This window comes from Fringilla coelebs (genome assembly GCF_963513975.1).
Source record: "Fringilla coelebs genome assembly, chromosome: 5".
Lineage (NCBI taxonomy): Eukaryota > Metazoa > Chordata > Aves > Passeriformes > Fringillidae > Fringilla > Fringilla coelebs.
Window position 1 is genome coordinate 38,638,920 of NC_140033.1, and position 22,948 is coordinate 38,661,867.

General features: G+C 38.3%; 1 protein-coding gene across 1 annotated transcript in view; it reads right to left on the reverse strand.

Annotated features, from left to right (window-relative positions):
• Positions 1-22,948, reverse strand: part of PAWR (pro-apoptotic WT1 regulator) — a 69,513-nt gene that overhangs the window by 14,475 nt on the left and 32,090 nt on the right. The window contains exons 2-3 of the mRNA XM_084206032.1: positions 18,363-18,491; positions 273-307 (exon numbers count right to left, since the gene is read on the reverse strand). Coding sequence (XP_084062158.1) covers positions 273-307; positions 18,363-18,491 — 164 coding nt within the window. The remainder of the gene's footprint in view (positions 1-272; positions 308-18,362; positions 18,492-22,948) is intronic.

Sequence of the window (22,948 nt, forward strand, 5' to 3'; positions counted from 1 at the left end):
GGCTCCTAGGCAATGTGTAGTCGAGTTTGCCATTTAACTGGGAAACTATTTTGCCCTAGTAACATCCAGTAAAACACTACTGGAATTTATTTTAAAATAGTAACATAATAGAGGGCTTTGGATAAGCTTGCTGCATCTTTCAGGTCCATTGCCTGATATCAGGCTATATATCTACAATAGCAGTATGATGACTTCAACTACAAATAGCCATTTTATCAGCATTATTTCTGGCAGAAATGTAAACAAAATTGTTATGTACAAAGATCTCATACCTTTTATACCTGCTTGAAACCATCCTGGAGGAATCCTAAAAGAAACAAAAAGGAAAAATTAATTAGTATTTTTCTTGTAGCTATACTGCCAAAATACCTTATTACTCCACAGAAAACTAAGTCTGCAGTGAGAGAAGTCAGTTTTGCATTATTTAGTTGTCAGTTACAGACAATACCAGGACTATTGTCACCATGTCACTGCTTCTGAATATCACTCCAGAAACCTTAAAGCGTCCACCTCTGATTACATCATAAAACTGGATGTACTTATTCCATCCCCCTGCATGCACAACACATGAAGCAGCCTCACACCCTGCCACCAGTACATGTCCACCACTAACTAGTATGGAAACACATGTGCACTTTGATTGTTGTTCATCAACTTGTCCAAGAGCAGCAGAGCAAAACTGTTTCAATTCCTCAGCACCACTGCTGTCCTTCCGGATGGAAACAAAAACTGAAGCTGCCAAGTTTCAGTTAAAAAATTAAGACACGTTTCAACTGGTAAACAAGGGCTCAGATTTGACAGAGTAAGTCCATAAATATTTTTTAGGATGTTGTAAGAACATGAACCAATTATTTTCTTAGTCATAGGCAAAACACCCCCAGCAAACAACAAGTAAAAAGTCAGGAAAAGTATTTAAGGAGCTAAAGGACAATTGCCTTTACGAGACAAAAAGGCAAAGTATGAAATGCTGTCTACTTACAACACTTACTGCAGGCAAAGAAGTAAATTAGCTCTTAAAACAAGATGCAAGAGAAATTCCATCCACTCTGAAAATTCTACAGAACATTACACTGCCTTCACTAATCATCACACTAGTGACTTTGTAAGTAAATAAACAAGATAAAAATTAGGACACAAAGAGTATTATTTTACTATAGAAAATAGAACTTAAAAAATATTTGTATTATAGAAAAAAACTGATCTGAAAGTACATTTTATTTTATGAAGCACTTTCCCTTTCTGCCATATGTGCTACATCTTAGCTCTAAGATAAGCAGAAGGACAAAATTCAACAAATTCATGGGAACTAGTTAAAGAAACCCACAAATTTGGCAAAATTGCTTGTTTAACACTGATAACTATTTTTATCATTGATGACAGCATCTGAAAATTAGTGATTCACAGCTGTGAAACAGAAACCTCATTTTACCTCTAAAAGGGCAGAGAAACAATTTTAAATGCTACCAATGCTATTTTTAAAGTCTACTTAAGGGTAGGTTATCTTTGAAAGGTCATGGAAGCAGGGGGAAGTTTCTGAGAACTAAAATGAAGTAAATATCACTCTTTTCTTCAAGAAGGACAATCCAGGGAACAACACGACAGTCATTAGCTCAGTCCCTGAGTAGAAAATGGAACAAATCCTCAAGGACAGGAAGGTGAAATCAACATGGATATATGAAGGAGAAACCATGTCTGACTTGACAGCCTTCTATGATGAGAGCACTTGGTGAATGAAGGCAAAGCAGATGATGCTTATCTAGATGATAGCAAAGCTTTCAACACCTTCCCACACAAGATATGTATATGGAAACAGAGGCCAGATAAGCAGACCATGAGATGCAGTGATTACCAGGTCCAAAGGGTTACGAGCAGCAGCATAAAGTCCGGCTGGATGCCAGCCACTTTGCAGGGATTGATACAGGGGCCAGAACCGTCTAATGACTTCATCAGTGACCTGAAGTATGAGACAAAGTACAGCCTCAGCAAGCTGGCACACTACAAACAACTTGGATGAGAGGTTAACAATACATCAGGTGGCTATGTTGCCATCTAGAGGGACACAGGCTGGAAAACGGGCTTACAGAGACCCCATAAAGTCTAAAAAAAAGGAAAATGCAAAGTCCTGCACCAGAGTCTGGGGGTGAATAATCCAAAGCCAAGTCAAATATAAACCATCTCTGCACCCTTGCAGCAAAGGCCTATGGCATCCTCAGGATGCACTGCCAGCAGGCTGAAGGACAGCATCCTGAGGAGAGCTGCAAAGACAGCAAAGGGACTAGAGGAGAACTCACACAAGGAGTTGCTGAGGTCACTTGGCTCGTTCAGCCTGGATGAGACTGAGGGGAAGTTGCAGCTACAACTTCCTCCTGAAGGGGCACTGATCTCTCCTCTGTCATGACCAGTGACAGGACCCAAGGGAATGGTCTTAAGCTGTGTCAGCAGAGACTTCATTTGGATATTAGGAAAATGTTCTTCACATCTCAGGGTGCTTGGGCACTTGAACAGGCTCTGCAGGAAAGTGATCACAGCACCAAACCTGACAGACCTCAAGAAACATTTGACAATACTCTCAGGTGCATAGTGTGACTCTTGGGGTGTCCTGTTCAGGGACAGAAGTTGGACTCATGGGTCCCCTCCAACTAAGCATATTCTCTAATTCTCCTCTGCTCAGCCCTGGTGAGACCACAGCTGGCATACTGGGTCCAGTTCTGGACTTCTCAGTATGAGAACAACATATTGGAGAGACTCCAGCAAGCTGAACACAAGATCAAAGATCTGGAGCATCTGACACATAAGAAGCTGAAAGTGCTGGAAATGTTCAGCCAGGAGAATAGGATGTTCAAGAGGTATCTTGCCAATGTGTACAAATTCCTGATGGGGTAAAGATGATGGAGACATATTTCTATCTGTCATAATAATAAAAACCCAACTGGCTACAGTCCTGAGCAATTTGCTACAGGCATCCTGCTCTGTCTGCAAGACTTGGACTGGAGACTTCCCAAGATCCCTTCAAGCCCTAAAGATTTTCAGCTTTAAGACAGTCAGCAATGACTGAGGAAGTGATTTGACTCTGAGGTGTCTGAAGAGATTCAAATTGTTTCATCTAATACATTAAGATACATGTTCCCTGTATCTGAGAACTGAAACAGCACATCAGTAACATCAGACACAGCTCCTGGTGGTGATGGCCTCAGAAACACCCCAGCTGCCCCATTAGCTATGGGCAGGTGGTTCAATTGCCTTTTTAGGCTTGGATGGAGAGTTACACTGGGCTAAATTTTGCCTAACTGCCTGCAGATACAATAAAGTAGGAACTCTGGGCTCTAATCTTCCTCAGTTCTTATTTTTTGAACAGCTTCTTTTCTTCAGGAAAATGCTTCCTGGTGAACATAAGCCTCGGTTTGCAGTGAAAGGCAGAATTCACGGGAAGGGGAGAAATTGCACCTGAGATTGCAGTCTGGTGAAGCACACATACCTTTGTACAAGGAGATCTTAAGGTAAGAGATGCTTGTTTTGTACTCTAGACACTAAAGAGATATAATGAATGCACTGTATACCCCCGTATTTGCTAAAACATTTTCATATACTAAATGCAAATAGAGCTGTAATTACATAGACTTGTACATTTGATTCAACTGGACACTTTTAGAAGCTTGGCACTACTATTCAGAAAAGCTAGCTCTTCAGAAAAAGCTGGGAAAGCAAACAAATGCTCAGAGACAAAGTGCATAGCAAATACTCTCATTTGCTACAAATGACAGCTGTTAAAACAAACAAACAAAAAACCCTTGACTCAATTAACAAGTCCTTCGTAACAGATGTTTCTACAGTAAGTATTAGTGGTTTTTATTTCTGTAGTTGAAACTAACTATGAACATAAAGTTAAAAATGCACAAAAAAATCCACTGAACACCAAATTAATATTGCAGATTTGATAAATTATGATTTTTATTACTTTGAAATCTCTAATGTAAATGCCAACCAATCATTCTTTAAAGTGATGATGAAAGCACTAGGAAAATGTATTATTTACCTCTGTTCTCAAGAAATTTATTTTGTGTGTGTACAAAAGTCTCCAGCAACATGAATATAAGTAATTACACTGAAAATAGCATTATGTGCCTATAAATCAAAAAATAATCTAAGATTTCAAACTACTTAGAGTTCTTAAAATGAGGCAAGCATCTATAATTTAAGATCTTGTCTTCTCCACTTTTGGAGAACTGCAGGTTGGCAGAAAATCAAGAAAGGGAAGGAGAAAAGGAGGGACATGCCTGTTCTGACAAAGAGTTAACCTAAAAGCAGATGACTATTCTTGTACATAAATACTTATTTACAAATCTGCCTTATATTCCTTAATATTTTTTAACTTTGATTTTAAACCCACATTTAAACAATTTAATCTTTACTATAAAAGTGAATGATTTCTCATGAGCAATGAAGAAATATGCTCATTTGAATGTCTCCCTCTAAAAGAGGAATTATTTTTATAGTCTGTGGAAATCCTGAATGGAAAAACAGTAAGTAAAGAAGTAATCTGTTAACAATGCTAATGGTTTCTTTCATACTGGTGAAAAAATACTGCTGCCAAAGACATCTACCTACATCAGTTCTTGGTTCAAGGCTGAAATCAAACACTCACTTCAATGCAGTATTCCACACACAGCTTTAAAATTACTTTTACTTTTTGCACATGATCTCAGGCAGCTTGCATTACCTTTTACCAGTACATACTTCACTAATAAACCAAATTATTAGTGAACACTCTGCAAACTACTGCAGAGCGACATACATCAGCACAGCTCCAGAAAACTGCTCATGTTCCCTTTTTGTTTTGTCTACAGAAGTGATTGTGTGGATGGTATTAGTGCAGGACAGGGTGTGATCTACGTGAAAAAACCAAGGCAAAAGAAAACATTTCTCTCATTCCACACGAGTTCCTTCATCTGATTCACTGCACAAACTAACACACAGACATGCACCTGCTGCACAAGAGAATATGTAAGGACAGAAAAGGCAGCTGAGAGCATTTATATTAATGAAACCATTTACTGCCAATTAAATCTCTGTCAAACTGGGATTCAAGGAACTTGGCTAACTTTCCTCTTTGCTCCTGGCTCATCTTGGTATTTCATCTGGCCAACAGAGAGATTACATAAACAAGCTGGTCATCAGGCTTTAAATAAATAGAATTGTCTGTGTTTACAAGTGTCTGACAAAGTTTTCCAGATGTTAAACCAACCCTACAAATTACAACCCACCCAAATTACAAACTTGCTAGTTAAAATACCCTAACAAACACTGTTTTTAAACAAGTACAGACTCTGGAATCAGCTGGACCATGTAAAAGGTTCACTGGAATCCCCTGAAATGCTATTTAAAAGTTTTGCAAACAATTAAAGCAAATCCCCTGGATCAAATCAGGTTGTTAGAGCTCACTAGTATATATACTGACACAAAGAATATGCATACTGTTTTGAAATAGAACTATACACTAGTGCAAATTATTACTATATAACGATATTCCTGCAACACGCAAGGTTAAATTTTGACTGAAATGAGGCTATCAAAACAATTTTCTTTTCATATATAATTCAAATACGAGCTTCCTAAAAAGTTTCTTGTACATTCTTCAAGATGTGAGCAAATACAACTTTGTTACATGGAAGAAGGAGATCTGCTGCTGGGGTTTCTTGCCTTTTTACACAGCAAGGTAGATTCTATTTTCATCCAGCAAATCAAGTTAACCCCTCTACCTTAAATCGCATCTTGATTAACTAAAGCTGCTTCTCACATTCAGTACAACTCTGCATTGATATTTGTTTGGAAATGGCAGTTACATATCTTCTGCAATACAGACAAGGTTTATTCAGCTCTTAAGTGGGATAACATCTAAATGCTAACTGAAAGGCAATCTGACTCTAATACAAACCAGGAATGACCGCAGATGTGAAAAACAGCAAAAAGACAGATGAAATACCTTTCTTCTCCTCCCACCAAAATTTCCCAAAAGCAATTTTCCCTCAGGAGTCAAGAGATTACCATTTACCTTCCATTCCTGAATCACTGAATCAAAGAATATGCTGCACCGGAAAGGACCCATCAGGATCATCAAGTCCAATTCCTGTCCTAAACAGAATATTCCAAGGATCACACTGTGTGACTGAGAGTGCTGTCCAAACACTTCTTGAACTCTGTCAGGCTTGGGGCTGTGATCACTGCCCTGGGGAGCCTGTTCCAGTGCCCAACCACCCTCTAGGTGAAGAGTTTTTTTCCTGATATCCAACCTAAACTTCTCTTGGCTCAGCTTTATGCCATTTCCTTGGGTCACAAGAGTAAAGAGATTGGTACCTGCCCCTCCTCCTCCCCTTGAGAGGATGAAGGGCACAAAGAGGTCTCTCTTCAGTCTCCTCTTCTCCACGCTGAACAGATCAAGTGACCTCAGCTGCTCCTCATACGGCTCCCACTCCATACCCTTCATCACCCTTGTGGCTCTCCTCTCCATGCTCTCTAATAGCTTTTTAAAAATGTCTTTAACACATAATGGCACCCAAAACTCCACACAGGACTCAAGGTGAGGCTGCCCCAGTGCAGAGCAGAGCAGGACAATCCCCTCCCTTGCCTGGATGTGATGCTGTGCCTGATGCCCCCCCAGGACAGGGTTGCCCTCCTGGCTGCCAGGGCACTGCCGGCTTGAGTTCAACTTGCCACTGACCAGGATCCCCAGGTCTCTTTCCTGCTCCCCAGTCTATGCACACAACCAAGACTGCCCCATGCCAGGGGCAGGATTTGGCACCTGCCCTTGTTAAATTTCACACAATTCTCTAATTTGCCATGGTCTATCTACAGGGCCTCTCTGCCCATGAAGGAGTTGGCAGTTCCTCTCAATTGTGTCACCCCTTTGAAAACATCTAGAGATGTTTTTCATAGAAATGCAACACAACTTTGTGAACCTTAACTTCATTTTTTTTACAGCCTTGCCTACTTTCTTTAATTAAAATTCAATAATATATCTTCAAACAAGAACTAACAGATATGCTAAAATGCCTGGGTTCAAGTGATAGATATTACCCCTGCTAAGCCAAGGGAGTTATGACTTATCTGCCTGTTTACACAGAGCCAGGGGGCCATGGAGAAACACTGCAAGAACACCTAGGCAATCAATCAGAGTTCTAACAGAAAGGTAAGTATCCTCAATTTATACCTATGAAACCTATTAAGGACATAAGGTGAGAGAAAATAATTAAAGAAATACCTGCGGATAACACAAGTAACTCCTAGCTAAGTCAAGCATTTTCCAGAAGAAAACAGATCCCAGAAATAAGAAAACCAGAAACACAAATTTAAACAAATTAACAGAGCTTTTCTTATATTCACGATTCTCTATTTCTATATTCAAGCAATATTTGCCGCTGAAGACTCAGAAGAAGAGTTCAGGACAAGCAGTTAGGCACTCAGAACAGAAGCTGTGAAGTTGTTGATTAAATCAGGCTGAAAAAACTTGATCTCAGGTGACTCACAGAAAAAGCAGAGCAGGAAAAATGACCAGAAAGACAATGTGGTATCCCTAAGAAATATGAATCTGTAGGCTCCCCTCAGACAAAAGTATCTGAAATCACACAAGGGCTGAGCTACAACTCAAAGCAGTGTTTTCAGAGCAGGAAACCTAGCTCTGTGCTGCATACCCCAGCAAGTTGATTAAAGGTATGCAGTTGTTTCTGAGCTAGCTAAGACTAGTAATGTCCTTGTAGCACTACACAGGCAGCCAAAACTGGTGCTGTGATGTTCATACTATTTAAGAGGACTGGTTCCTGGTACGTGATTCCTCAAACAGTCCTCAGGTATGACATAAGAGAGCACTAGGTAGCATGAACCAAAACCATGCCAAAAAATGTTGCTAATAATTAAGCCACAGGCTCTATCAGCAGTGCAGCAGTTGAGCTCACACCCAGGTATTGCACTTTTTAACAGTATAAACACAGTCAGACTGTCTCCACCAAACAACTATGAATTCAACTTCTCCTCCCTCCTGAGCCATCATGTTAATTACACTAGACTGCAGGGATGTAGAGATGGAGCAGCAGGCTATCCTGCCCTGGCCATCCTCCCACCACCACGGAACTGGAATATGCACCTTCCAAATGCACCAGCACATCTGAGTAACTGAGTATTCTCTAACTATTAATAACAGGAATGCATGATACATGCTACAAAATGTCTGACAACTATTGCTAAGTGTATTTGTGCAGAGTATACATTTCAGCTCATCTTTCAGCAACACCAAGCAAGCTGTCTCGCCTCTCCACCTTGCAGCAGGGATCCTCTTGGTCCATGGTCCATGCTAGGTCTCGCAGGAAAGAACCTCCTCCCTCTCTGTACACAGCCAGAAGGTACTCATAACTGTTACCTAGGCTTCAGATTTGTTCCTGGCATGAAAGCAGTATTAACTGAAGTTCTCTCTCTAGAGTAGAAGCACAGGAAAGTGCAGGAATCAGGAGTATTTCCATACCTTACAAAAGCTTTTAGTATCAGTCAGGCTGTGTAATCTATTTGTACAAGCAGATAATCAGAAAGATCCTCTTTTTCAATAAATTTGTATGTGCTCTTCTTGCCAAAGAAACCTCAGCTGCAGTTTATCATTATACTTTCAGTATCACTTGTTTCCCCACAAAAAAAAAAAAGATGGTGGGGGGGGGAATACCCACTAACTCACTAACCCAGCTGACTTAAAAAGGTAGTCCAAAACAGAAAACATGCGAGGGAAAAAAATTAAATTCCTTTATATGAGGCCCCTCTAGGCTGCTCAAAACATCACTTGGGAATTTGAGAAACTGCTTCCTATTCCTTACATCTGCATAAAGGTTGCTAAAAGGCTCCAGATCAGTGTACCAGCAGCTAATGCTGGTGCAATTCTGGAGCACAGTCACATGAACTCCCATAGTGAAAGAAACAAACAACAGGGCAACAACAAACCAAATTTCTGTTCATACAGGCTGAGTACATAGCAGCAGCATCTGACAAGAAAAAAATAGAACAGAAGTAAATAAAGCCCCCAAAATATAAAATCTTAGTGGAAGGACCACAACCAAACTTAAGCAGAAGAAATCATAACTTACAAACTTTGCTTCACACGTGCTGTTTACAAGGATCATAAGGATCGGCTCTTCTGCAGAAGAGCAGGCTGTGCTGAAAACCCTGTAGATTCCTAATCACAACTGTGACTCTAAAGTAAGAGCAGGAAGCCTTCACAATGCCTTGCATGCAGAGACACAGGCTTGATTCAGCTTTAGTTTTCACGCAGGTCCTGTGACAAACAGTTGTGCACATACACACAGGCCCACAAAATTAAATTTTCAATTTTAAGAGACTTCATGGGTACATTTAATTCTGTTTACTGGGAGTGAAATCCAGTCATCAAACAAAATTTTAAGCAGAAACCACTTAGCCATTAAATTGAACTTTACTTAACACAGATGTTAAAAATGTTAATAATTCTGTACTTCTTTCTAAGAAAAGCAAATTTTGCCACCAAAGGTAATCAAACTTATGCTGACAGTGATCAAGCACTAAACACAATGCCTTCCACAAAACAAAAAGATCTCTCTTCTTGTTCAGTTGTCAGGAAGACAAATCTTGAAAGACATTATCAGTATTTCCCTCCAAGAGCAGAAGTCAGGCAACTCAAAGTAGGGATGCCCAAGCTGCATCCTCAAGGTTACATGTTGCTTAGCCAAGCAACTTCATCTGGCTCATAGGCAATTCACTGCCACCCTCTTTCCCTCTGGTCTCACATCAGTAACTGCTAGCTCTCAGCTTCCTGATTTCTTAGGGGCAAAAAAGACCACAATTTGACTTGAAAGCACTTTCCAAAAGCAGCAGTATTGGATGGTGCACATGCAGTACAGCTGAATCAGATGTGCATGTGCAGATCCTTTGGCACAGTAAAACCCACTGAACATGCATGGATCAGCAGCACTCTACCAACAGACACACATCATATACTAAATTTGCTCACATGGCAGAGAGGAGGAAGATTTTGGCATGGAAAACCCATGCTGCTACAACAGCATCTGACATAGCCCATTCTGATGAGAAATTCAGACTCCACTGTTTTAAAATCTGTTCTACTAAAACCACAAATCCATACAATGTAACTAGCAAGCTCATTTTTATCAAAACAAATCCTTGAATGTAGTTAAAGCCTTCAGTTATACCAGACAAGAACACCGTGCAACATTATTACTCCAACTCAGAAGTTACCTTGAAGATTAATTAAAAACTTACTATGCAGAGGGGGGTTTTTCCAACCTGCAATAATACATACAGAAAAAAGCAATTAAAGCAAATCAAGATTGCAAAGTCAACCAATTCAGTACAGGTCAGAACGTCCCAGACTTATGCCAGTTCCATTCAAACTCATGATACTGCCCTTCCTGACATCATGATGTATTTTTCCACAGCTTCTCTTAAGTGGAACACAAAGAACAGTACTCAGTGAGTAATGCTGAATATTTTGTACTTGCTAGCTCTTCAGGAAGTGTACACCTTAATTACTTAGTTATTAACATACTCAAACTGTTCTGAATACAGGCCTATTTTGCTAGAAATTACCTGAGTGATTACCTGATCATGTGTGACCATGAAAACATGAAATTCCTGCGTTCCTCTTTTCCTTACACAGATCACAAAAATCATCTGGGTCTCCCAAGCCAAGGGAGCCATGGCAGATGGCAACTGAAGCACCTGGTTCATGTCATGACTTGCACAGAGCAGCAAATTCCCTCCAAGTAATGTCACTTTAAAACCACTGCACACACACAAAACTGACTTCAGGTACAAATGTGTTTTAAAAATTAGTGATCTTTTAATACTAAACACTGAATTTGAATACTTTTTAACTAATGTTTATGCAACACTTATAGACATACAGTCAGATTTCCTCATGAGTTTTCTACTGCAGTCACTATTATTGCTGAAGTGCTTTGTGGATACTAATGACTGCTTACATTTCATTTCTGTGAAGTGCATCACACTCCACCTGCAAATAGGAAACCCAAGATGAATATTATCTATTAGTTAATTCTCAAATATTAGAGTCTCATAACCTGATTTGGCAGAATTGCTTACGATTTCCAAACTCAAACATACATCATCATAATTAATGTATTTCTGTACCTCAATCACATTTAGTTCCTTACATTTAAAAACAATACCAATATCATATCATGTTATTATGCAAAATAATCGCTGGCCAAACATTTAAAAAAAAACCCATGTGCTGAAAAAACCCCATGTTTAATACATTTAGGCATGCCTAGTGTAGCACAACCACAATTTCTCTATGGATGGAAATTAACATCAAGCAACATCACAGCAAAATATTTAGAAAAGATGAATTACTACTCTTGAATGCATGCATACAGTTCTTCTTTGCAAGAACTACATGAAACCTAGATGCCAGACACCTTTGAAAAGCCATGGTCATGTATGAAGAGGCATGAGTATTACTACCACATACTTTAGATAATGAGAGTAATTGTAAAATGATGCTGTATGACATTACATTGCTAAATGAAAAGCCAGAAAAGGTAAAATAGGCAAGAAGTGTAACTTGAGTTGACTGACTTATTTGGCAGTATATTCTCAGCACAAGATTCAAGTACAAAACTCTGGAGAAAACTCTGCTTGTGTCAAACAGGTTTTCAGCTGTCCTTCTGACAGGAGATGCATGTAACCAATTCAGATCCCTGCATTTCTCACAGTCTGCCACAAGGCTAAGAAGGAATTTTATTTCTTACCTTTATTTATTGCTTTCAGCAAAACTTATAATGTATGTCTATTAAACATTTAAACATTAAACACTGATATATATCCTTGCTTCCAAAAATTTCAATGTGTTAGGCCACATTTAAAGGAAAGAATAGTGTTTAAGCAAACAGAACTACACTTCTGCAGAAACAACTCTGGACCACGTTCCTTTTAGAAAGTGCTTGCAATGTTTTGGTGAAATGTTAAACTTTTTTAGAACAAAAGGTTAAAAAAAGATCAGATGTGGTTTTCCTACAGTTTTCAAAGGCTTTTGAATGACTTACAACTAAATGCACAAGGCATAACTAAAGGGTCATGTTAATAAATCAAGTTTACATTGCTTCACCAGCCACCTAACCTACTCATACTGAAGTCACTACAATGAACCCAACCTACTGCGACACAATTTCTCAGTTGAACCATTAATGCTAATTATGTAGACACATTTCATCCTACCCTCACCTCCAATCAACAAGGATTCTGTCAAAGGTACTGGGTACTACACTAAATTGAATGATTATCTAAGCATCCATCAAAAGTTAACCTCTTGCAGAGAACAAAAACCTGCATTGCTGCTACAGAGAGGAGTGAGAGCAACACAAGGCATGGCAATACTACTGCACCAAGTCAGTGCTCTGAGCTGAAAACTAGGGCAGCTTTGCCTTCAGTTGTCTTGGATTAAGAGCTCCACAGGAATTCAGTACTAGGATCAAGCTTTAGTCTGTCTGCTAATGCACATAATTTGTACTTACTGCAAGAATATAATACAACATACAGTCTAACAAGGTTAAGTGCTACAAATGAAGTAACATTTTTTTGTCTAGCAAATCCATTCTGTGTTTGTGACTCCAATTCAGAGCGGATGTTAAACTGTCTCAAATGTCTCTCACAAAGCTGCATCTTGTGTAAAGTAATTTTGTAAGATTCAACATCTTAATTTCTTGTTCATGTACATGCTAAGACCAATACAGGGAGAATAAGAAATGTACATTACAATTGCACACACAAAGCAAATTAATTGTTGGAACAAAATTATTGCTATTTCCAACTGAAGTGCAAGGTCTTGAATGAGGCCCTGGGCCTTGCAGCAATACATAATATAAAATCAGCTACAGCAAAACATTTCTCATGGCTTAAAGAAAAGAGTGAGTCATCTTATACTGGGATCCCAGACTTTATAATGCTTGAGATGCAAAACTCCACTCCCAGCTTCATACCAGCACTACAAATACCAAGACAGGTTTCTAGCAGAAAACTGCAGAGTCTGGCAATCAGACAGATGCAAAAGATAATGGTAACTGTGATAGTTATGATCTTGAATTTCTTAGCATGGAATTAAGAAATACACCAGACAAATTTTTTGTGACAACAATAAAGACCAGCATTCCATTTCTACAGTAAGATATTCTAAATCATTCCAGTATTTATAAATAATTACCTTTCAGTTGAAGGATTCAGAGTATTAGTCTCACAAAGGCTGAAGTTCAGTATCTAAGTGACTCAGAAGTTTCTCCTTCCAGACCCAGAGGCACAAAAATCAGTATCTCTCACTATAATTGAGTCCTCTTTCCACGTTATGTTAGTAGCAAAAAACATCCTGACATGTTTGGGTCAAGTTTTCCAGGGAGAAGAAAGGATTCAGCTCATCCAGCAAGACCTATTTTGTCCTCAGTGAGGAGAAAAACACACATCTAGAACTCATTAACCCCCATCCTCATGCCAATGACAAAAGTAATTCTGAAGTTCTCAAATGCCTTTTTGTCTCTTGATGCTTTTGTCAATACGTATCTACTCGACTCCCATATCTTAAATGTCAATTATTCACAGTTATTTGCAGTGTATTCATTCACTGCTCAGCACATCTAGCATTCACAGACACTACAACATTTGAAATAAAATGTAAGCAGAAAGAAACCAAAGATAACATAAAACAGAGGCTTTCAAACCATTTCTAAGGTATTGAGAAGGATACCTCTGTATTATTATAGCATAACTACCAAAAACCAGCCAGTTGTAATTTGAAGGTTTAATGGATGGAGGACCCATACATACATGTGTCTTTCACTGCAAGGCTTTATATTAGCTTTGACTTAATCTTCTCAGCCTTCCCTATTGGCTCTCCAATTTTCCAAGAAGACTATAAGGTGACATATACATCATACTAGCTCTCCAATTTTCTAAGAATACCATAAGGCTACATATACGTCACAACCTACCACCATGCTCAAATATCACTTTTGTAATGACACACGGGTTATGTTAACCCTGCTGCCACAGGATTACATGAAGAAGGGCACATATTTGGGACATATTTTAGGAGGCCAGATGCATAAACAACTGAATTCCAAGAGGCACATGACCATGGTATCAGCAAACCTGAATGCTTTGATATAAAGGCCTTGCATATGGTGTTTTCTGGCAGGGGTTTTTTGAGTATTAGCTAATAGTAACATCTTTTACACATTCTGAAACCCAAAGTTTTCCAAAAGACTTTAAAATAAATCTTCATTAAACAAATTGTTTTTTCCAGCCAAATCTTGTAGGTTTTTTTGATGTAGGCTTTCTGTATAGCACAAAAATACTAACACCATTTTCATTTAAGACATGTTCACTACTTTGAATTATCCACCTACTATTTTTCTATCCACCTACAAGAAAGACATTGCTATCAAACAGTTTTGCACTATTTTCAATTTTGCCATCTCTGCTAAACAAGAGCTAGATTTCTATAATTACCAGACAGTGAAGATTTCTAGTCAAAGTAGAAACTTTAACTTTTAAAGTAGTAGTTTGAACTATGCTTGTTCTTAGCATTACAGATTTTAGCTGTAATGATTTCTAAAGAGTTCTAGGCTTATTAATATATGACTTATCACCCTCAGTGTGCATCCCCATACACATCACTGGAGTAGCCCACAGTACCATAACTCACAAGATCAGAACAACTGAATAGGATTTTAGTCCTATTAAGAACAGGAGGATAATCAAGCAAGAAAGTCAGATAAAACACTTGTGTCTGGGAGAGGATTTAATGTTGTGGTGAGGTGTGGCTTTAGAAAAAGATAGTGGTTCCACACTATCTTTTTCTAAAGTTAAACAATAAATTCTTTGATTGCAACAGTTTTTCAGTGTTTGTAACATTGCCAGACCTACTAACTTCTACACTGCCAATATAAAATAATTCAGAAGATTATTTCAGTCGAATAGCTCTGCTTCAGGGAAAATACTCAAATCTGCTGTATTTTTAGATCTATTCTTAACAAACTTGGGGTGTCTGTGTTTAGATGAAGAACTTTCAATTCAGACAGAGTTTTCAAAAAATGAACATATTGCCTAAGAAAATGAGAACCATAACCTCTGACAATATTAAAAAGGAACTGAAAAATCAGATTAAGGACTGGAAAGAAAACCTTATTCAGTAACATATTTCCTCATCAAATATGAAGTCAATGCCATTTTATTTATCATTTTCACAATAATTATGTATTTACAAATTTCACTAAATGATAATAAGAATGGACAAATGGGGGGAAATAGCTGTAACTACACAAATGTATTTATTCTGCTTAGTACATGGAAGTAAAATATAGATTGGTGAATGGCAACTTAAATTAGTTCTTATATTGACAACATAAGCTCTACTTTTAAAAAGAATATTAGTCTTGGACAGAGTAGAATCAAAAGGAAATTAAGTCATCAAAGCTGAAATAATACTGCTGTCAAATTCTGTTCAAAACAGGCAAGTTCTAAGTCTTCTAATAAAAAGTGAATTGACAGAGCCAGTAGTAAACTGATTAAGCCTTAAGAGCTACAACTTTCTAAGGTTCCATCTGTTCTGTACATGTGCCACCCTCGGCTTTTGCCAGATCCAAGACCTGGGACTTGCTTCTGTTTTGCTGGTGACACGACACTCCTGCTGTGCTCTGTCAATAAAGAAGTAGTGCCTGTTGGAATAGAGGTGAGAAGCTTGGAAATGTGGGATACAATTAATACAGACAGTTTGGTAAATAAAAACTTAGGTTGCTGGTCAAGAAAAATAGAAAATATGGATGGAAAAAAGAGGGCACAGGAATACAGCCAATCATTATATAATACCACTAGGACAAACTAAAAATTAAAACTTCTGCAATACCTGCTGAAGAAGTGAAAACAGAGTGAACACTGTAAGAAACAGTCTTACAAACAACTTGGAAAAAAGTATAAAAACTTTTCAGCATGATGGCTCCTAACGAATCTGAAAAGACAACAGATCCATTTATAGGAGGCATACTCAGAGGAGACACTTGCTTTGAAGAAATATTTCTGTAGATGTTCACCATGAAAAAGAATGGTTAGAGTGTCATATCAGAGCACTCCCTCTGGAGAACAGTATATTTACAGCAGAAGCACTGTTAGAATGTGAAAAAAAAATAATAAAAGAAATTTTAAAATGTTACCTACCAGAATGAGGCAGCTATTTACTCCTTGAGCTTTGAATAAACTATTGATGTTACTGAAAAACATAATACCTGAACTATTCAAGATCAAATGGAACTTCTGATTTAAAACTGCCCTAGTACCACAGGGTAACATAAACATCATCCCCAAGAAGATTCTTAAACAAACACAGAACTATAGAGGAGTAAACTTGATATTTATACAGGGTAAAATGTTGCTAGTACGTCTAGAACAATTAAGGAATAAGTAAATATGATACCATGTGGAAGAGTCACCAGGGCATTTGTAGAATAGATGCACTTTGCAAATCTAATACAGCTTTTTTAAGTTATAAAAACATGTCCAGGACAGAAATTTGATTGACAGTATACTGCATTTCAAAGGCACTCCCCAAAGCCTACTCAAGAAAGTAATGTGTTAGAATAAAAGAAAATGTCCTGTGAATAAACCACTGGTGAAAAGGCAGGAAATAATGGTGGAGCCAATGGTCAGCTTTCACAGTGGATGGGACAACCAGAATAGTGTCACAGGAACCAGTGCAGGAACCTGAGCTTTTCAATGTGTTTACGGAGCAGATGTCCACAGATGCTACTCAGAACAGAAAAGATACAGATCAACTGTTAAAACATGCACAACTCCTTTATTGGGAGTGACTGGGAGGTGGAACAGGAGATTAAATTTAATGTACATAAGTATAGTGTACGTAAGTGAAACAAAAGGTGAACATGTTTCTAAATTTACACAGGCATTGACCTCTGAGCTTGTTATTCTCCCTCACAGATAACTTGAAAGCTGTTAAGTTAGATTAGGCATTCACAACATGAACAGTAAATTCAGTGCTCAGGAGACAAATAGGCATCAGGAATTATTAGGAAAGAAACAGAACAAAACAAATCCCACCACTAAACCACTCCATGACTGCATGTTATACTAAATGTTTCATTGGTCCTGTTTTTGGGTACCAAACAAAACAGAGTCAAACTGGAAAGTAGAGAATGTTACTGAGTAACTCCTGCGTGAGGAAAATTCAAGTAAAATGGAATTTATTCAGCCTAGGGAACGGGCAGCTGAGAGGAGCCATCCGCTCTCTGCATCCTCCCTCAGCCACATAAAAAGGAAGCAGTTGTTCCCCATGTCCTCCAGTGGGACACCTTGCTGAAATCACATGGAAACACGGACAATAACAGATTCAACTTTAACAAAAGGACACATTGACATTGCAGGTAATTAAGGTGTAGACTTTTCTGCCCCAGGCTCTTAATGTTAAAGGCATCCATGAGCAGATGAAAGACTAGGCAAAATTTTAGAAGGAAAGTGCATCCAGATCCACCAAACCAGCCATGCCACCTCTAGTTATGGATGGCTATAAAACTACCCATGAGCACCATGTGCCTGGTTTGTTTGCATGTTTTTCTCCCTGTGCATGTGCTGTTGCCCTCGATAGGCAGAGCTGGATGGCCTCAGTTTGTACAGCTGGGTTTGTACATGCTGTTAGGTAACAGAAGGAGAAACAAGGCTGGCTAAAGAGACTTAGGGCACTCAGGAAAGAGACAGCCACAGGTGTCATAGTATGAAGGAGGGGTGTACTAGGCATAACTGGCAATGTTTTGGTGTCAGGGGGAGGGGACTGCAGGAATGAGTGTGGTCAGGGGATTGGAAAGCAATAAAAAGGGAGAAAAGGTTTCACAGAGGCAAGGGCTGTTTACCCTAGGAGTCTGTGTGTTGGTTTCAATCCCAGAATCAGTAATAAGAAGTCAATTAACAAAATAAATTAGGAAAACGTGTCCTGATTCAGGAGTCTACCTCCAATTAACTGAATATTCTAAGCCTGTCAGTATTTTTCACTTGAATCTCCCAGTTTCTCTTCCCCAGTAACTTACTCAATAGTAAGTCAAGACCTCTACAGAAACAGAAGATTCTGTTGTCAGAATCCTCATCTCAGTAGTATTAAGTTTGTGGAATGGAACTTCATACTCTGTTTTCAGCAATGTGTCAACTCCTGAATTTTAGCTTTTTTTCATGTAGGGTAAAATCCACTGTTTAGAAATACAAAGAAGAAAGCAGTACGAGTTTTAAATCTGGGTAAAATGCCAAAGTGAACAATGTTAAGATCTCACCTGAAGTAAGTATGAGCAAGAGGTATCTGCACTGGAACTCTCATTTTGTACCGTATTCTGCTGAGTAATAGCATCTTCTTTCTTTCGTTCCTTCTGGCCTGCTTCATCATCTTCATACTCATCAAGGCTCTAAAACGAAAAATATCTGCTTATTAGTTATAGTCTTTGTATGCTGCTTCACATGCTTCCCATACTTCACAAAATTCATGCATCAGTGAATATCTTCAAACATTAATTTCATATTTCAGGAAAGTCTAACTAAATGTTTAAATGCTTTTCTTCCTGACAAAAGTAAGAAATAATCAAAAACAATCCATTTTGACAAAGGTTTAGACAACACCGTGCAAGTTCAGTGCTAATCCTGCTGTGAGCAGGAGCTTGGGCTATACCTGAAGTTCCTTCCATTGGAACGATTCTACAACCCTGTTTGCCATATACAACTGTATTACCTTTACACGAGAGATGTTCAGGAAATCCAGAAAAGAAAAAAAAAAAGTTAATTAACTCTTCACTCAACAACTGATCTTTTTTGACCTAGTGGCACCTGCTGAGGTTTAAGTGTCAGTCTCAATGACCCATTTAATTTTGGCCCTCTTGGTTTTCATTTTTTCTTTGAAAATTTACCATTGAAAATCAGTAATTTTTTAATGACTTGGACAATCATTAATTACTCACAGTTTTGCACTTATACATAACGTTTTGACTCTTCAACACAAACGTTCACACTAGATTTGCTGAAATACTTGCTTTGAGAGGATTAAGTTTCTAAAGCACAGACTGCTGTGAAGCCAGAGGCAGTAAAAGTAAGTAGGCAAGTAAATAAAAATATAAATAATCAGTATTACTGCCTCTGTTCTAGCTCAAAGCCACATTTAGGCCAGGATAGAAATGTGAGGACTCAACCAGCTTTGGGCTAAGTCAGCTATGTTAGAAGACCAACTTAGAGCAGACAAAGCTAAAAAAAAAATGTCTGACCATGACATCACAAGCTGAAACCTTGTTACAGAAACACAGGGAAATAACCAGTTTAAGACATCAAAAAGCTTCTAGATTGATGTACAGTACCTTGAGAAAGGTACTGGCAGAGAACAGGACTGGCAGAGAACAAAGATGAATGTCAAATTATTTCAGTCGACATTTCTAATGCAGTAAAAACAAAGTCAGTATTCTGAGGCTCAGGTACTGACAATCTCTGTCATCACCTTACACAAAGGACAGAAAACTACTCAAAAGTATATAATGAGACTGCTGGAATACAGTATCTTTAAAAATAAAACCAGTGTTATTTGCTAGCTGGAAATAGCACTAGTATATCAAAAACCAACTCCAGCTCCTCCAAAGCAAACACTATGGGGATACACGTGCTAGAAAACTGGCAAACCAGAAAGGGATTTGTTTCCACAAGTGAACCTGAATAAAAGCCATTTAAACTCTCCACAGCAGTGCTCATGACAGCAACACTAATGCAATTTCACTGGTCTACTTCTAACCAACCTTTCAATGTAACTCATGCAGCCCTGCTCCTATCACTAAGAAAGGCACACTTAGAGAGTTACCATGGCTAAATCATTACACATTCAAGAACACTTTCAATGAGTCTTTCCTAATAAAATACTGACAAATATTTAATGCAGTTCTTTAGGGTCCATTTGTAACAAAGCATTTAAAAAACACTGCCGTGGTTCATTCTAGGAAAGCTCTTTAAATCAACACCCTTTACCTTTTATAAACTGTAAAACTAAAAAATTTTGATGACATAAACTTATGTCCTAATTTATCCCACTATCATATTACTTCATTATGAAGTGACACAATAAGAAATAATAAGGCCCTACTGCAACAAGAAACGGAGTCATCTCTGCCTCTTACAAAGCCAGCCTTGTTCAGAAAGAACTAGGAGGCACACAGAAGTTATCATGTAAATTTTAACCAGCGTCAGATGAAGAATGATACTGTGTTAAGAAAAACAGAAACATTTTCAGATTGGTCTTCCAGTCTCCAAGACATGACAGAGAATTGAAACAACCTTGCATTTTTCAAGGGAAAACATTCTTTAAGGAGAAAAACTGAGCTCAAACATCAGTCTTGTAGAAAAAGGGTCTTAGTAGTGACTAAGTAGATAAGTGTAGCTTTCTCCACAAATTCTCTCCTTCAGATACATGCTTTTCAGAAGATTTCCAAAGACAATGAGTGCCCAATAGAAATATTTTTCTCTGAATACAATTGCATTTGTAATGAAGAATGTTCTTCTCTCTTTTAATATAAGATCACCTGCTACTAACTATTCTTTTAGCAATTTTAAACAGGAACAAAATCTGGTATGAAAGTTCTAGCCACATAATTTAAAAAAAAAAAATTAGTTGGGATTTGTCAGCAATGTCCATTCCCACCTTTTCCTTTCTTCTCAGGAAGGTCCAAGATCACCAAAGTCTGCTTTGTACTGAAAGGTATTCAGCCACCCCAAATAATCCATACTTCCAAGGTTAAAGGCCTTCTTTCCAAGCATGGAACAGTCAGTTAAACAGTTTATGTAAATAAAATTCTGTTTTAAAGGCTATGGGGGCTTGTTCCCCACTCCAGTTCCCTTCACAGCAGCAAGTGTCCCACCAGCTGAGGCCAGCACAAGTTGAAGTGGTTAGAACCACATAAGCAGCAGGTTTTTTTATGACTTGTAAGAGATGAGGCGAAGGAGTCACAAGCACAGGTTGACAGTGACCATCCATGGCTGACACAGCACATTTGGCCAGGGCTGCCAAGGCCTTCCTGCCCTAAAGCAGATTCTTAGTCACTGTCACAAACTGTGGTTTCCCAAACACAAAGGCTGTGTTCCCCTTCCAAACATGCAGACACACCAATTCACACAATGCTTACAAAATGCAGGCTGAGCACAAACCAACACGCTACATAATTTGAACCTTTTACTGCCTTTTAGGAAGTTATTAAGTTTTGCTTCCAATAGCCATTAGCCTTAAAAAGGAAATCCACTTGTTTTGACTCATGATGAAATAAGCTCTCTTATGGAAAATATTCTGCTTATGCACTTCATCTTCAGTTATTGATTACTAGCATTACTGCCATTTATGTTCTTAGCAAATTTTTGGACTAATAAAAATCAATAAAACCACATTGTGCTTTGTGGGTGACTGTTGATACATTATTATTGAAAACATTAAAAATGTTTCAAGTATTGCTAGACACTTTTAAAAACTAGGTTTTTTCAAACTGCTGTGCCATTGAAACTGCCTCAGTCCACAAGACATTTCAATTAGCTGGATTACTATGTTGTTCACATTGCAGGATCCCTCAAATACTGCACTTTGCTGTAAAAACTAGTTTCACATCTCTAAAAAAGACATAAGTACAGCAATTACTTTCTCTGTCAGCACAGCAGAGAAATGGACTTGTGACCACTGAGGTGTAATTCCAACCCATTTATATAATTCTCTCTGTCCATTCCCTTTCCTCTGTTTTTTTATTTTGCCACTAGGCATATACCATTTCAGATTCTTATTTTCCATTAAAATCATCTGAGTTTTGTATAGCAGATATTCAGTGTGACATTCCCACATCTGATCTTAATACAAGGAATCCACAGAAATTTTTTAGGTTTTCTAGGATTTCAGTACATGTTTGAAGCTGTAGTATAAACATTTTTTTGTAAACCTCTAGTATGGAAAATACAAGCAGAGTAAGATGCTTTCAAAAGAATCAGGCTGAGGAAAGACACTGCCACAAAGATATCTCCACATTCCAGCATACCACCACCTCCAGTTTAAAGAGACACTGTACAAAGAACATTTCTAATGAATCACTGGTTTGCCTCCCATAAATATTTGTGCATTGCTAAGAACAAGCAAAAGTTGGGGAAGGGCTGTCTTTTCCCTGGAAAGAAGGAATATTCCTCTCCCATGCAGATCAGTTTATGAGTATGCACAAGCTGCTCTCGCCACTCAGTGTGATTTCTGAGTCAAAATGTCCTGGTTCCCAACCCCCTTCCTGCACCAACCTGCTTCTGCCTTACAGCACATAACTGAGGGCTTCCCAGCTCATTTCATGAAAGGTCAGTCAGGTTCCTTTCAGCAGTTCTAATTAGCTCAATTGATTTTGCTTGGACCAGATACAAGCCCATTCAAACTACTTATTTCGCAGAACTCCAGGAATGGTTGCGCTACATCAGCTTTTTGAAAATGATGAGCACTTGAGATAATACCATATTTAACCAGTACAGCAAGATGTGCAAGCAGATATGTACTCTCAGTAAAACCTCGTTGTTCAGCTTCATATTGGGCAATGAACAGAAACTCTGCATCACAAGCACCATCAGTTATCTAGATGGGATTTCCTAGCTTAACCATGGTAGTACTGTTGGAAAGGAAACAACTCGAGGCATCTTCTCATTTCCCTGAAACAACTACAAACAATTTAAAGAGGCAATTTTAAAAAATCAATTTTACCATAAGGATATTTCCCATGCTGAGAAAAAGTTCAGAGTGCACTATCACAACTTCACCTCAAGGCACTGTAAAACTGCAAAGGTTCCTATTAACTGTAAATATTTTCTGAAAGCTTCAACAGTAGAAATACAG